The sequence below is a fragment of the Cibotium barometz genome, chromosome 34 (genome assembly GCF_041138505.1).
Source record: "Cibotium barometz isolate CiBa-2024 chromosome 34, ASM4113850v1, whole genome shotgun sequence".
NCBI lineage: Eukaryota > Viridiplantae > Streptophyta > Polypodiopsida > Cyatheales > Cibotiaceae > Cibotium > Cibotium barometz.
Window position 1 is genome coordinate 19,690,650 of NC_141079.1, and position 15,299 is coordinate 19,705,948.

General features: G+C 44.7%; 1 protein-coding gene across 1 annotated transcript in view; it reads right to left on the reverse strand.

The window, feature by feature from the left end:
- The window catches only part of LOC147618763 (cyclase-associated protein 1-like), a 34,527-nt gene extending 20,993 nt beyond the window's left edge, over nucleotides 1–13,534 (reverse strand). Inside the window, exon 1 of the mRNA XM_086773802.1 lies at nucleotides 13,136–13,534. Within this exon, the coding sequence (XP_086629928.1) occupies nucleotides 13,136–13,450 (315 nt within the window). The 5' untranslated portion in view covers nucleotides 13,451–13,534. The remainder of the gene's footprint in view (nucleotides 1–13,135) is intronic.
- Between the last annotated feature and the right edge of the window lie 1,765 nt (nucleotides 13,535–15,299).

The following is a 15,299-nucleotide window of genomic DNA, read 5'->3' on the forward strand; positions in this document are numbered from 1 at the left end:
GATTTTCATGATCGTGCTGCTATCTTCTTCTTTACTGGGCGTATTCCGTTGCTGCCTCGTCTTAGAGCATGGTTGGGCCGCTTGGTGTCGCCTGAGGCACTTGAGGAGATTTATGATGGTCCGAGAGGCTTTTATGAAATACTTTTTCGCACTTCAGAAGCCCGTAGGACAGTCTTGGAGTAGGTGCCACTCTTTTTGGATGGGCAGTTGGTTCATGTGGTTTCATGGAAGCCTATGGCAGAGTACCAAGATATGTTGCGCCAGGCTTGCCCAGTTTGGGTTGAAGTGAAACAATTCCCACCAATGTTTTGGCGTGTTTTACCAGATCTCATGCGATGTATCGGTGATGTCTTGGTGGTGCCTTGAATGACATCTAGAAACCGAAATCGTCTATGCATGTTATGGGATACTGGGAGACCTAGGCCGACACATTTGCGTGTCAATATGGCTGGGCTGCAACCTTTAATGTATGAATTGAGGTGGGATACATTTGCTGGCCACTGTTTCAAATGTGGTAAGATGGGCCACTTTGTCTCCGAATGTCCTAAGAAAGAACAAGTTGTTGCTACCAAGGATATTGTTGATGGGCAGTTGCCCGTGGAAGATGAGCATGATGCTCCTTTACATGATGCCCAGCACATGGATGTACATGTGGATGTTCAGAATGAGGTTGAGCAGCCATGGGTGGAAGTACGTGGTAAAAAGACACGATTTGTTGCCCCGCGGGGGGATTTCTCAGATGCTGTTTGGCGGGGGCCTTTGCGTACTCATCAGGGGCCCTTACATACATATGCTCGTCGCCCTTTGGGTTCAGGTGCCCAGCAACAGACCAGGATTGAGAGGCCGGGAGGCCAATTTTCTCAGGGTTCAAGGGCTCTTGCGGTGGATAGAGTAGAACGCTATCCTATTAGAAGTCGCCTAACAAAAGAAGCACAACAACAATTGCCTCTTATGTTTGGTTCGAAGGGTGAGGTCATCTCGCCATGGGATGGTCATTACCCTTTGGCACGTGCTCGAGAACTCCAAGGGCAGTCTGAGATCACAAATACCACGTCTAAAAATGCAATGCTTCAAAAGGTTCGTGATTTGGCAGATTGTCCTGGGCCTAGTACACGGCCTTGTTGATTCCTTTTCTGGGAAGGCTTATGAAAATTGTGCAATGGAATGTAAAGGGTATTTCTTCGCACCAAAAGCAGTTCAGGCTTTGGCGTACAACTTTTTATCATGGTTGGGATGTTTTGTGTGCAGTTGAACATAAGGAGCATAAGTTGGCTGGCAAAGCCTATGTATATAAGGGGTTTCATGTTTTCTACAGCGGACATCCTGCTTCCCAGTCAGGTGTTATGCTTGCTGTTCGTTCGCAGTTTCAGCCTTCTCTTGTGATTCAAGATGTTCATGGAAGATTTCTAGTGATACAGATTGTTTGGGATGATACGCCTTTATGGTTATTAGGGGTGTATGCTCCAAATAATGCTCGTGCACGCCGTTTGCTGTGGAATGACTTGTGTGCTCTTTCAATCTCTCATCCTGGCTTTGTGATGGGAGACTTTAATATGTGTGTCTCCGGGGAGCAAGCCACGTCGCCTCATTCTGTAATGGATGGCCCGGAGAGAATGGCATGGGAAGCTTTTGCAGCAAGGTCGCTAAAACAAGACATGTGGTCTTGGTTGCATCCAGATGAAAGGGGTTACACTTATGCCTCACAACAGTTTCGGGGCACTTATGCTAGATTGGATAGGATGTATATTTTACATCAAGATCTCTTTTTGCCAGAGGTTCTTACTATGATGGTTGATCAGCAACAGGTTTTGTCGGATCATTGGTCGCTTGTGTTTGAAATGGTCTATCATCCTGTGGATGCATATAAAGGCTTGTTGGGACGATTGCCTTTGCGCTTAAATCACACTTTTTTGGAGCATGAAGTTTTTGATGTTTATATGCGTCAGTTGATACAACATTTCTCCACAAGAGTGTCCATGGCTGATTATCATGCTTGGCCAGTGTTCCTTACCAACACTCGAAAATTGGCGCGGCATTATGGTCTTGCTAATGCATCTATACAAAAACAGCATGTGGCTCTTCTTGAGTTGCTTTTAAAGGGCTTGCAGGCGTTCATGTTTACTGACTCTATGGATGCTGAAGTTGTGGATGCCATAGAATGGCTGAAAAAGGAGTTATCTAGGATGCAGGAAGCACAATATGTTCGCTTTAAACTACTTGCACGTCTTGATGCTTTGCGGGATTCTAACTGTCAATCTCATCGCTTCTATGATAAGTTGCATCAAAAACATATGCGTGAGAATATTGTTAGGCTGATGGATGCCCAAGGCAACCTTGTTACTCAACCTTCTGAGGTTATTCAGCATTGCATCAGGTTTTATGAAGATTTGCTTGCCCCTCGAGAGGATGTCTCGCCGGCTGTCCTAGCTGCAAGGGAGTCATTGTTTGCTGAAGTACGATATCAAGTTGACCCTGATGTGGCGGTTCAGCTTGATGCTCCTGTTTCTCAAGGGGAAGTGGAAGCTGTTCTCTCCAAACTTCCCATGGGAAAGAGCCCTGGTTGGGATGGTTTGACAAATGAGTTTTTTCGAAAATATGTTGATCAGCTTGCAGAGCCTTTGACGCTTATTTGTCAAAGGGTTTGGGATGAGGAATATATGCCTGCCGATTGGAAGTTGGGCATACTTCGTTTGTTGCTCAAGGTCCCTTCGCCTACTTCTTTGGCTCAATGGCGCCCAATCTCACTTATGGGTATCATGTATAAAATCTTTACAAAGATTTTTGCCAATTGCTTGCAGAAGGTGCTTCCTACTCTTATTCATCCATATCAATATGGATTTGTGCATGGCAGGAATATTTTGCATAATATTCTTAATGTTCAAATTGGAGTGGATTATGCCAAGGCAAAGAAGCAAGAGATTGTGATGGTGCAGTTGGATCTTGAAAAAGCTTTTGATCATGTCAGCTGGTCTTTCCTTTCTCAGTTAATGACAGCCATGGGCTTTGGTCCCAAAATGGCTAATTTGGTGCATTTACTTGGCTCTGGCTCTATCACGTGGATTATGCTCAATGGAGGACTTTCGGATGGTATTTCTCTCACCCGTTCTCTCCGGCAGGGCTGTTCTCTTAGCCCTCTTTTCTTTGCCATTGCCACTCATCCTATGTTATCTTGCCTAGATGCTATGGCATCGCATGGTGAAGTGGTTGGTTTGCATCTCCCTCATGGCAAGCAATTGGTTGCTCAAGCCCTTGCAGATGACACTTTTATGTTTCTCAGGGCCGAAAAAGCCAATATAGATCGAGCAATGGAAGCTTGGAATAATTTTGCATTGGCTTCTGGCCTGAAAATAAATTCAACAAAATCAGCCCTCATTGTATGCACGGAATTTGATCTTGAGGCATTAGGGTGGCAAGGCCGTGTGGTGCATACAGGAGACATTGTTCGTCATCTTGGGTATCCACATCCGGTGGGTGTGGATGTGGACCCCCAAGCGCTTCTTGCTTGGATTTCTGCTCGGATCTCGGATAAATTTGTGTATTGGAAAGCTCAAGGGTGGCCTATGCACGTGAGGGTTAAGGTAGCTCAGGTTATTATGCTTAGCATGATTTCCTATTTTTTGCCTTTGCTACCTTGGACGCACAAATCTCTTCTCCGTTTGGTTGCTCCCATTCGGTTTATGCTGTGGAAGAGGCAAGGAAATATTATGGGTCAAACATGGATAGCTTGGAATCACATTACGACGCCCAAAAGAATGGGTGGGGCTGCTTTACTGGATGTCCGCTTGCATATGGTGGCGCGTAGGTGGGCGCTTTTTCAGGATATGTGTTTGCAGGAGCAGCCTTGGGTATTCATGGCTCGTGACTTGATTGAGTTGGAGGGATTGTCACATGGACGAACACGTGTGCAGGCTTCATGGTGGGACATTGTGAATGCGGCTCATCCTGTCCGTATTCGCTCATCACATTTTATCTCATATTCTCCTTTCTTGGCATGAAGTTCTACTATTGGCTCGGTGGGATCCTGGTCATGAAAGACTACTTTTGAACTCTTTGCAGTTCGAAACATTTGTGGAGTCGCGTGTCATTGTTTGGCCAGACAGAGATGCTTCACGCATACGACTCAACCGCATGGTCAGGTTAGGCTTGGTTAGAATCCGAGATGCTGTGATACCTGGTCGTGACAGGCCATATTCGTTTCGTCGTATTCAGCAGCACTTTAGGGTTCCTCGAACATTTCAGCCACTATGGGTTGACATCATGCATGCAGTTGAGCCTTTTACTCCATTGCCTCGGCCATATGCAGATCAGCCTTGGCTTGATTGGGCACTATGTAAATCTGGTGACTTGATATCACTTTCAGCTAACCAGGTCTATCATAAGCTCGTATCAAAGAAAGATTGGGTTTCAGCCAAGGCCAATAAGGTGTGGGGATTGCACAAGTCTAAATCATGGTGGCAGAAAACTCTTATGCGTGGTTGGTAGTCTAAACTCCCTTACCAAGGTAAGGTTTTCATTTGGAGGATGTTGGTGGGAGGGTTACCTACACGGGATCAGCTCAGCTGTCGTAAAATTACATTGGCCTCTTGCTTCTTCTGCACGACATGCATTGAAACAGTTATGCATCTGTTCATGAGTTGTCCAGTGGCCCGTCAGATTTGGTCTTTTGTCTCTCGCGTTTGGGAGGCAGTAGAGAGGTCTACTGTTTCGGCTCATCAGTGGATATTTGGGATTTGTCCTCAAGTCATTACTTCGGACAGTCACCTTGTGATATTCCATTTCCTTAGATGGACAGGACTTTGGCATATTTGGACTACACGGAATGGGTTCATCTTTGATTCCTTGTCTGGAATACATGGGCACATTCTACGTATCCGCGGTTTGCTGCTTTGGTAGTTTTCTTCTCTTCTCTCAGCTCAGCTACTGGATGCAGATGTTATTTCGTTATGGTCTACGGCGGCTCGGCTTGCTCATCTTTGATGCTTTTATCTGGGATGCTTATTTGGCTAGGACGCTTTCTTATTAGTGTACAGGTTTGCATGGTCATGATCCTTTAGAGGATCTTCTGTGGGGGGTTTTTTGGGGCCATAGGTTCTGTGTGAGCCATGTGGCTGATGTACATTTTTACATATAATATAAAACACCATTTCACGGAGAGAGAGAGAGAGAGAGAGAGAGAGAGAAGGGGGGGGGGGGGGGGGGGGGAGAAGAGGACACAATATTAGGTCCCAAATACCCTCTATAGGGCCCCCACCATGAATGGTGTATTTGCTTTATTAGAATGATGAAAATCTGAAAATAAAGACTGAAATCTTGACCTGCAATGTTCACCTTGGTAGGAGCACTCTCTTGGCTGTCCTGGCCCTTGGAACATGTCCACCCGTTGTGAGATTTGAGATGATGGACTGAATACACGACTGAGGTATTTATACCCCTTCATGCATCCAGTCGGGCAGTTTACTGAAGTCGGGCAGTTTACTGAAGTCGACCAGCATCTATAATGCTCACGACTAGCAAAAATATCTAAAATATGCATTTGACTTGGTTCACACTATGTAAATGACTTGGCCAAATCTGCACATGACTGGGACAGTGCCTAGGCTGCTGGGCAGCCCTGCGCATGGGTGTGGGACTGCCCCCCACACCTGGCTGACCTGCTGGGTAGGGCTTATAGCCCTGTCAGCTGCCTGGTCAGGCCCCATAGAGCTGGCCACCCAGCCCACACTAGGGCTGGTGGGCTCAGCATGGGGCCTTCCAAGTTCCTGGCCCCTTGGGGTGGCTCTAAGCTGCCCCCTGCCCACTACTAAGGAAGGCTCTAATCTCTTATCTGTGGTAGTCCTGATGGACTGGCCCCTTTTACATGCAACCTACATGCCTACACAAATGTCCAACACCTGGTCGCAGACCAGATACTCATACCATTTGACATCATTCAAGAGGGAGACTCCCAGGAGACTCACAGCACGGACTGCCACTGCTTCATGTGCAGGACAACGCACACCTGACCTCGGACGCATAGAGTGGAGCCTTGGCTGACTCGTCCCGGACTTGGCTCACACGGGACCAGTTTCCACTCCAGGTCTAGCACCTTATTGTTCAGATATGTCCACATGGCATCCAAGTGCGGGATGCACGTGACAATGGAAGACCAGGTTCCAAGTAATAGCTATACAGCTTTGATTGTCGCACTAGATGACCATGGGTTCTTTCTATGGAAACCCAATCTCACCAAGTAACCTCCACAGCCACACCACCTCGCAAGCAGCACCACAAGCAGCCCAGTACTTTGCCTCAATAGAAGACAAGGCAATAGTTGGCTACCTCTTGTTGATCAAAGAGATAGCTCTTGAGCCAAGGGTAAAGCCGTAGCCTGAAGTAGATCTCCTCGTGTCTGGATCTCCTCCCAATCAAAGTCACTCTAGCCTCGGAGACTGACTCGGTCCTTCATTCCCCCTCCAGTGTTATAAAAGAGCCCAAGATCCTTCATACCCTACAGAAACCGCAAGATCCGCAATCCCGCATCCTAATGAGTCTTCAAAGGTGTCTGCATAAATGAGCTCAACAGCCCCATTGGAAAACTCAAGTCCAATCTCTGCTTCGTCAACGATGTCTGGTTCCGCTTCATCTTTAACTTCTAAAGGGATTGGACCTGAATATAGTTTTAGCCAACTGACATGGAGCACATCGTGCATAGTCCAGCTCGGAGGTAGCTTCAACTTCATTGACAGCTCGTTGATTTTTCTTATAGGAAACGGCCTGAAGCTCCTCAGTGATAACTTTGGGCATCACTTGCCCACCTGTTTCAATCTTTGCTTTATAATCCAAAGATAAACCTAATCTTCTTCTAAGAACTTCACATCCTTTCGGTCTTTATTGGCCTGTCGAGTGTAGGCCTCCTACGCTTTAGCCAACTTGTCTTTAACTGATTCCAAAATCTCCTAGTAAGAGTCATTCTGTTCGCTTCAGGTACTCAAGACGCGGTTGTGGTCCATAGTGACTGGAATGGTCTTCCAAACGTTGCTTCATAAGTTTGAGACAAAATCCTTCGATATATCTTGGAAAGGTCCTTCAAAAATGGGTAACGACTGTGACAACCCTATCTTCTTCCCACGAGGAGCTTTCACTTTCTAACAAATATCGCACAATAGGAGGGGGGAAAATCCAAACAGGTGGCCTGTAGTGCCAGCGGGGTACCCGCGTGTAGAGTGTAGAAAGGACCTCCAACACTTGTAGAGTCATTCGGATCCGCTGCCTTCTGGTCTTGACACTCTTAAGCAGATCTATAAGATCCGCCGAGAGGTCAGAAAATCTGCCAATGTGGGTGGAATATACTTGACATATGCCCACAAAGGATCGGATGTCGTATGCGATCTGTGGTATCTCCCAATTGACAATCTCGGCCACCTTGACCAGGTCAAGTCGAATGCCCTCAACACTGATTATGTATCCAAGGTAGTGAACCTCAAACAAACAAAACTCCGACTTACTTCTCATTGACATAAAGCTCGTTACTTTCCAACAACTTCAAGACTTCTCCACATTAATGTCATGCTGCTCAACTGTAGCTGAAAATACTAATATGTCATCCAAAAATATGAACACTTTCCAATTAAGTCCCTGAATATCCACATCATCATGCGGTTGAATGTGGCTGGGGCATTCGTCAAGCCAAAAGGCATGACCACAAATTCATAGTGAGCTTGTTCCGTACGGAAGGTTGCCTTCGGGATGTCCCCTCAACAATCCCAAACTGGTGGTACCCACTCTTCAAATCGAGTTTCGAGAACACCTTGGCTCATTTAGCCTCTCGAGAATGTAATCTATTCGAGGCATCGAGAAGTTACTCCTAATAGTCAGCTGTCGTGTGCAAGTTTGTCCATGGACATATCCAGAAGCTAATCCAGAAGGGGCAACCAGAAAAGATGACTAGAAACCAGAATTTAGGAGCATGAGGTGCAATAGTGGCCAGGGTTGGACTTGGAACAAGACTTGGAAGACTTTGAAGGACCTGTCGACTGCATGGTACAAGTCGTGGATGAGTTTTATGGAGAAAACTGCCAGTCGGTTGGCCAACCAGCAGTCGGCCAGCTCTTCCATTGTTCAAGAGGCCTATAAATAGGCAATAGTCCTCATGGATAGATCATGCAACTCCTTATGAGTTGGGTCCTTAGTGTAGGACAGATTTTGGTGTATTCCACCTTTTACACATACTTGCTTGAGGGATCCAAGCCTGGGAGAAGGTATATCTTATGGTCCTCTGGTCTAGGCAGGGCAAGCTAGGAAGGGAGATTGTACCGATGAAATGTAGAGCCTCATACTTTTCTGAAGCACATGCCAGTGTCTAGGCTATCTGGATATAAATCATCGCACATTGTGCACCTTTCTTGATTTATCGTTTAGCCTACGAGTAGCTTATAAGAGGAAAGTTCAAGATTCCTGGCTCACATTTAATGGTCACGGGGGCTTTCAACACATTCCGGGTAATCCAAAAAGTGTGCCTGTCCCAATCAATGTCTGGGTGGAGAAACCATTGAATTTCCAAAATCATATATACCGAGATGAATCCAAGAACATGCCCAAATTCACCTTATAAGAATGTGCAATTTATAACCTCATGGTAGTCATCCACAAGACAATAAACCATGAACACCATCATGCATACTATGGATTGGCTACTACGACATCCCCACTAATGTCATCAGTGCCCAATAGTGGGCGTAGAACTTAGTAACAATATATGCTCCCACACGCACACGCACACGCACACAAGAGTATACATTCATACAAAGGTCTATGTACTGAGTTTCTGTCAGAGCTCCAGAGATATAGGGCAGACTCAGCCATAATGAAGCCTAGCACTAAGGATCATAGCAAATTATTACAACAAAAAGGTAGTTGATAGAGCATATGCACCACTAAAGATAGAAAGAATTAACACAATATTAACTGGCTGCAACTTGGACGAAAACTTCACAATGTGAAATTCACATGTCCGCTAATACAGCATAAAGATATACCTAGATGAATCCAAGAACATGCCCAAATTCACCTTATAAGAATGTGCAATTTATAACCTCATGGTAGTCATCCACAAGACAATTAACCATCAACTCCATCATGCATAGTATGGACTGGATACTATGACATCCCCATTAACGTCATTAGTGCCCAATAGTGGGTGTAGAACTTGGTATCAATATATGCTTCCACACACACATCCCCCCACGCACACACACATAAGAGCATACATTCATACAAAGGTCTGTGTACTTCCGGAGATACAGGACGGACTCGGCCATAATGAAGCCTAGCACTAAGAATCATAACAAATAGAAAGAATTATGTCTGCTCCTACAAGAGAGGCAACCATAAAGTCTCGCGCAAACTCTATGCCTTGAATCACTAGTTTAGTACCTTGAGCTTCAAACTTGATACTCGTTGTCATTCCTATACTAAATTTCTCAACCTTCCTGTCTAGCAAGGTGGTACCAAACGTTATGTACTGTACGGATCCGTATGTACTGTACGTTGTTTGGTACGGAAAAAAATTTAAGGTACATAAAAATACGTACCATTGGTAAAAATACATAAAATCTCAGAAATTTCAGCCACCTACATAAAATTTCAGTCCATGTCCACATTGACATATAAAACTTTCGAAATAGAGACACAACAAGGTCACAAACCTACTAATTCAAAAGTGAGAAATTAGAATCACAAGTCGTCAATCATACTTAATAAGTTAATCATACTTAATACTTAATACTTATTACTTATTACTTAAGACAAGTCACATTGTCACAAGTGAGTCGTCCACAGATGGTGGGCTAAGGCTCAGAGAGAGAGAGAGAGAGAGAGAGAGAGAGTTATGTTGCTGCCTTGGGGGCTTGAGCAAGGGTGGGTGAGTTATATTGCCAGCCGTACTGGGCGCCAGTGGTGGCGAACAGAGAGGGCGGCTACGCACAGAGGCGCGAAGCGAACAGGGGCGGTGAGGGCAGAGGCGAACTGAGGCGGCGGTGAGCAGGGGGCGGCCCAGGGAGAAGGCGGCGGCAACAGTAGCGAAGAGAGAGAGTGCGACTGTAGAGAGGAGAGAGCATGGCGGCTAGCTCTTACCGGAAGGTTGAGGTCGTACGGCCTCCAGAGTCCAGACGCAAGACGCAGGCACGCCGCCCCAAAAAAACGTACGGATCCCCGTACGGTACGGATTGGATCTGTACGTACGTTTTGATCCTACCTTGCTGTCTAGCAAAGTCACCAAAAAAAGGACGCACCGAGCAACCTGTTCCATGACCACATCCTCCGTGCTACCGCTGTCAAACAAGACAACGACTCTCTCGCCACCTATGTAGCCAAAGGTCTTGAGCAATTTCTTGTGCTCATACTCCTGGTCTTGGACGCCCTTTTGCTTATCTTCGAGCTCCCGGCTAACAATTGCACCAACCGAAGAACTCGGATCCAAAGAACTAGGGACGACCGCTGGGGTCTGTGTGGGAGTTGGCCTCACCACGAAAGCCGTGGAGACTGGTGTGGTCATCTGTGGAGTGGTAGTCTTCTTTGGACAATCCTTAGAAGTGTGTCCTTTTGTGTGACAAAAGAAACATCTACCCTCCTTGTACTGAGCTGCCTCTTTCGCACTCAGTTTCCCACCGATCTTGCCTGCCTGAGCTTTCTAGTCTGGAGTAAGCCTGGGCGCATTAGTCAAGTTCTTGAAGCCAAAGGCTCCCGTGCTCTATCCTGGGGAAGACCCCGTTTGTTTTCTGGCCTTTTTTCCCCAAGGCGAGTGCCTTGGGAGTGGAATGCTCGGAAGTCTTGGGCTTTCCGCCATTGTACTTCATTTCAACACTCTGCACAAGTGAGAGTACATCCTCGAAGGTGGCTAGCCAAAACACACGCACTTCTCCCTGGATTTGCGTGTCAAGGCCATAAAGAAATTGCCCTTCTTGTCCCTGTCGGATGTGCCGAATTGCAAACATAGATTCGAAATTTTATTAGCAAACTGCACAATTGGTTGCGTGTTTTGATGCACCCCTCTGAACTTGTCTTTGAGTCGCTCAAGGTAATGGTGCGATAGAAACCGTCGCTTAAGATCGAGGACAAACTCATCCCAAGCTTTCATACCTAATCTGGTACACCAGAGAATGCACGTAGCATGTTCATCCTACAACACCTATGCACGGCCTCACGGAAACTACAAAGCCCTTCGGCTCCTCTTCCAAAGCTGAGGTCATCGTTGACACTATCACCAAAAAGAGGTCTAGCCATGGGCAAAGCTCTATAAAGAAGGCCCTCTGCTGAATCTTCGTGCTCAAGAAACCTTTCTCTACAACAAGAGTGGAGAAGTGGCAAAGTGTGTGAAGGCCTACTAAGCTGAGCGGAGGCAAGCCGAGCAAGCTAGGGACAACGAACGTCTCCACACTAGCGCAACTAGCAAATGATGTTCTCCAATCGTATTGCCATGATCAACAATCGAAGTGGAAGCATTATATCTTTCTTTGGTACAGGCAATCCTAAACGATACTCACTAATCCACTATATGATCTATCCATCTGTATTACAACCAAATATTATCCTGTACTCTAATGAGCTACAGTCCATAAATAATTTATCATGCAAAATATCAACACTAATCTAAACTTACATATATGCTCAAATCTCTGGGTATCACCTACCTAGTGACACCATTAACCTTTAAATGGCTTCAGGCCATGTCAAGAGAAATACTACAAAGCCAAAAGAAATAAGAGAAGATTTCACAAACCCAAGAAAGCTCAAAAATCTGAGGACAACAAATCCCATCCAAGCGAAAATGCACTTGTCTCATGAGGAAAATGATCAACATTAAGGGAAAACATACGTTTTAGATTCCCATAGAGTGAAGCACGCCGAGCAGGATTGTTCCAAGCACAAAGAACATTTGCATAGACAAATGCACTCTATTACATAACAGGGAATACGAGTGTCTAAAGTTTTCTTAGAAAGTTAGATCAAATCAGTTAGAAAAACAGCAGACTCTCCAAAAATGGACATAAAACCAAGGCCAGAACCATCACTTAGTACTAGAATGATAACATAGCTGTGGTGGACAAACTCCATTCACGCTTTATAGGCAAAGATCAAAGGGCCTTGCTGTGAGTGGCAGCGAGCCTTGCACAGGGAGGGAGAATGGCAATAAAACAATTAGCGAACAGGGTAGTTTCACATGGGTTGCATGACACATAGGCACCATGTACCAATGGCCATAGGAGCTGAGACGTTTTGGCAACAAGAAAGCAGCAGTTCACAACTTGAAAAGGAGTTTGTGGAGGGGGAGGAGGGAGGCCAGGCAGGGGCGGGGGCGGGGGCGGGGGCGGGGGGCGGGGGAAATGGGGAGGGGAGGGGGATGGGGATGGGGGTTATTGCATGCCATCAAGGCCTAATGATGGAGTGCTGGGAACAGCTTCTCAACCTTTATCCCATGAGTGTGCTGTTTATTGCTATCTTCAGTGCTTTGGGAAAACTTTGTTCACACTAAAATCCCTAGATTTACAAATACACCATGTGAGATTTTTGAAAATTCTAAGTGCGCTAAAAACGAGAAAGGCAACTTAGCACAAACAGTCAGCTACAATTTTGCTAAGACACTATAATAACACACGTAACAACCATGTGAACTGTGCTTAAGCTCGAATGAATAGATAACACACAAATGCGCACACACACAGAGACGTGTGCAGGCAGCAGTAGATCTCCAATTCAACAAGATAGGTCATTGGCCAGAGAAAAGGTAGATAAATTATTAGATTTGGATTGATTTATTTTTTACCTATTGGTCCGGTAAATCTATTGCTGAGAATGAGCTTAAATCTTGAATGACACAGAGTGGAGTTGGACCTCAAACCCTTCGATCGTGCTTAGCTCAATATTATGAAACAGCATTGCCGATGCCAACTTATTAATGACCGAAAACCCTAACAGGGGGGAATGACATGGATTGACAGGCAGGTCTCCAACTAGATCAAAAATCAAATTCTAAAAGCGAGTAGGCATTGCAAGTGAAGATGGAAAAATCCAGCCGATGAAACCCAATGCTAGACAGAAAAGCCCTAATGGTAGCCAAAGAAACCCTAACTGAAGCACAGAAAGCGATCTAGTAACCAACCTTGCACTTGGAGATGGCTAAAATGATCCCGCGCTCCACAGAAAAGGCCTCCTTCAAGAGCTGCGATCCTTGAAGTACCTGGCCGCCGATCTTCTGCGCCGCTGCAAGCACTCGGCCGACGTCAGAATCGATTAACGAATCGAAAGCGGCCACGGAGGCGTCCAAGGACGCCGCAGGCGATCCCGCGGAGTCGGTGGAACCGGCCGAAAGGGCAAGGGACGTTGTCGTCGATCGGCCTTCGACGGACTCGAGGCGATTTACGGCTGCCTCCAGACGCTGCACAATGGAGCTCAGAGAAGCCTGCAGATCCGCCATATCTGGGATAAGACACAATGTTGAGATGTTCAGATCAGATGCATTTTATACTTGCCAGCATCTTACGCTGTCCGCACAGGGATCGCAATAATTCTAGTTATTAACTTATTTATAAAACGGGATCACTGTGAGTGGGAAGCCACTGCTAGAAAAAAACCGTCCTTTAGTGTATTTCTCATAGAAAAACCCATTTGATTGGGTAAGATAAGTTTTTTGAAGGTTTAAGAATTAGAAAGCCTCTTGATTCTCTAAGGATTCCAAATTAAAATGTCTTTAAAATAAGATTGAGTGTAAAGCATAGACTTTGGAACTTGGAAGTTTGGTTGTATCTATATACTAGTCCCCATATCCGTCCTCTGAACAGAGAGGAAAGGGTACCATAGAGATAGGCCTTATATTTGAAGCCTATTTTGGGCCTCATGGTCTACTTTAAGAAAGCACTAAACTTGGCTACCTATACATGAACACACCACGCTTGACATACATATCCATGAAAGGAGCTCCTCAAGCACTTAGTTTTCTTTGAAGAAAGCACCAAACTTAGCATGCATATACATCTGGCATACATATCCATGAGAGAATTCCAACCCAGTCTAATTATTTCCCAACAACCCCAGTCGAGTTATTTTCTCAGCAACCTTTGTCACTAAAAGATTACCTCACTTTGCATATGTATCCACGTGTAAGGAGATTTGTCCCAACTTCGGTGAGAAGTATACATTTAATGAAACATAAAAACACAAATGGACGCCAATCACACACATGTACAAAATCATTGAAATCCTTGAAATTAAATGAGAAAAGACTCCAGTGAATACTTTCTTCCCTTTGTCGACTACTTAAACTTCTCAAACCTTTAGCAAGAACAATCTGAACATACGTGGTGTGGTGACAAAACCAATCCACAACATGAATAAAATAAAGAAGGTTACAAATAGTCTCATATTAATTGCCTTCTCGCTCTCATTATGAGTACATGATAGGATAACACAAAAAGTAGAGTCCAGCCCACAAACCAATACAAAGCCTATAAAATCCTCTATCATATGACACACAAAAAAGTCAAAAAGAGTGACAAAAATAAGTAGATCAAAAGTCCCATGCAGAACCATCATCATTAACCTGCACATAATTTGGCTCATAAGTCAACAAGAACCACACAATTTACTTCTCTTTACCTCGCTATCAGAATTGATGTGGCAAACCTTTAAAACAATCTTCGGACAACCAAATTTTGAACAAGCTTGTAAACAGCAAATCGAAAAATTATGTATTGTCCGGCACCTATGCACCGAAAATCTAACTTATCAGGCTTTTCATAGTCTACAAACATTACATGTATGATGACCATATTATAGCAAACATTAAGACAAATACCTTCGATATCTTATCCATTGTCATAAATAAATATAAACAAACATCCTAACCAATATTATCCATTATACAAATACGTTACTACACTTCTCTAATCAATTACGTAAGATTTGGAGATGTGTGTGTGTGGGTGTGTGTGGGTGTTGAGTATTTCAAAACGAAAACAAAATAATAATGACACTCTAAATCAAATCAAGTCAAAAGCAAAACATTTGCTTATCCTAAAATCAATAAATTTACATCTCCTTTGATTTATTTTGCCACACATAACCAACACTAAACCCATCAAAGATCATTAAGATTTAGACGAAGTATTGCTCTTTGAGGTGCCAAATAGTCTATATGCACATGATATCTTCCTCCCAACTCTTCTTATTAAACTACGTTGATACTCGAGACTTGCTGCACCATTCAAAAAAAGCAAATCATGAGGTAAACGGATCAACAAAGCCTCATAATAGCTTCTATTTTGTAA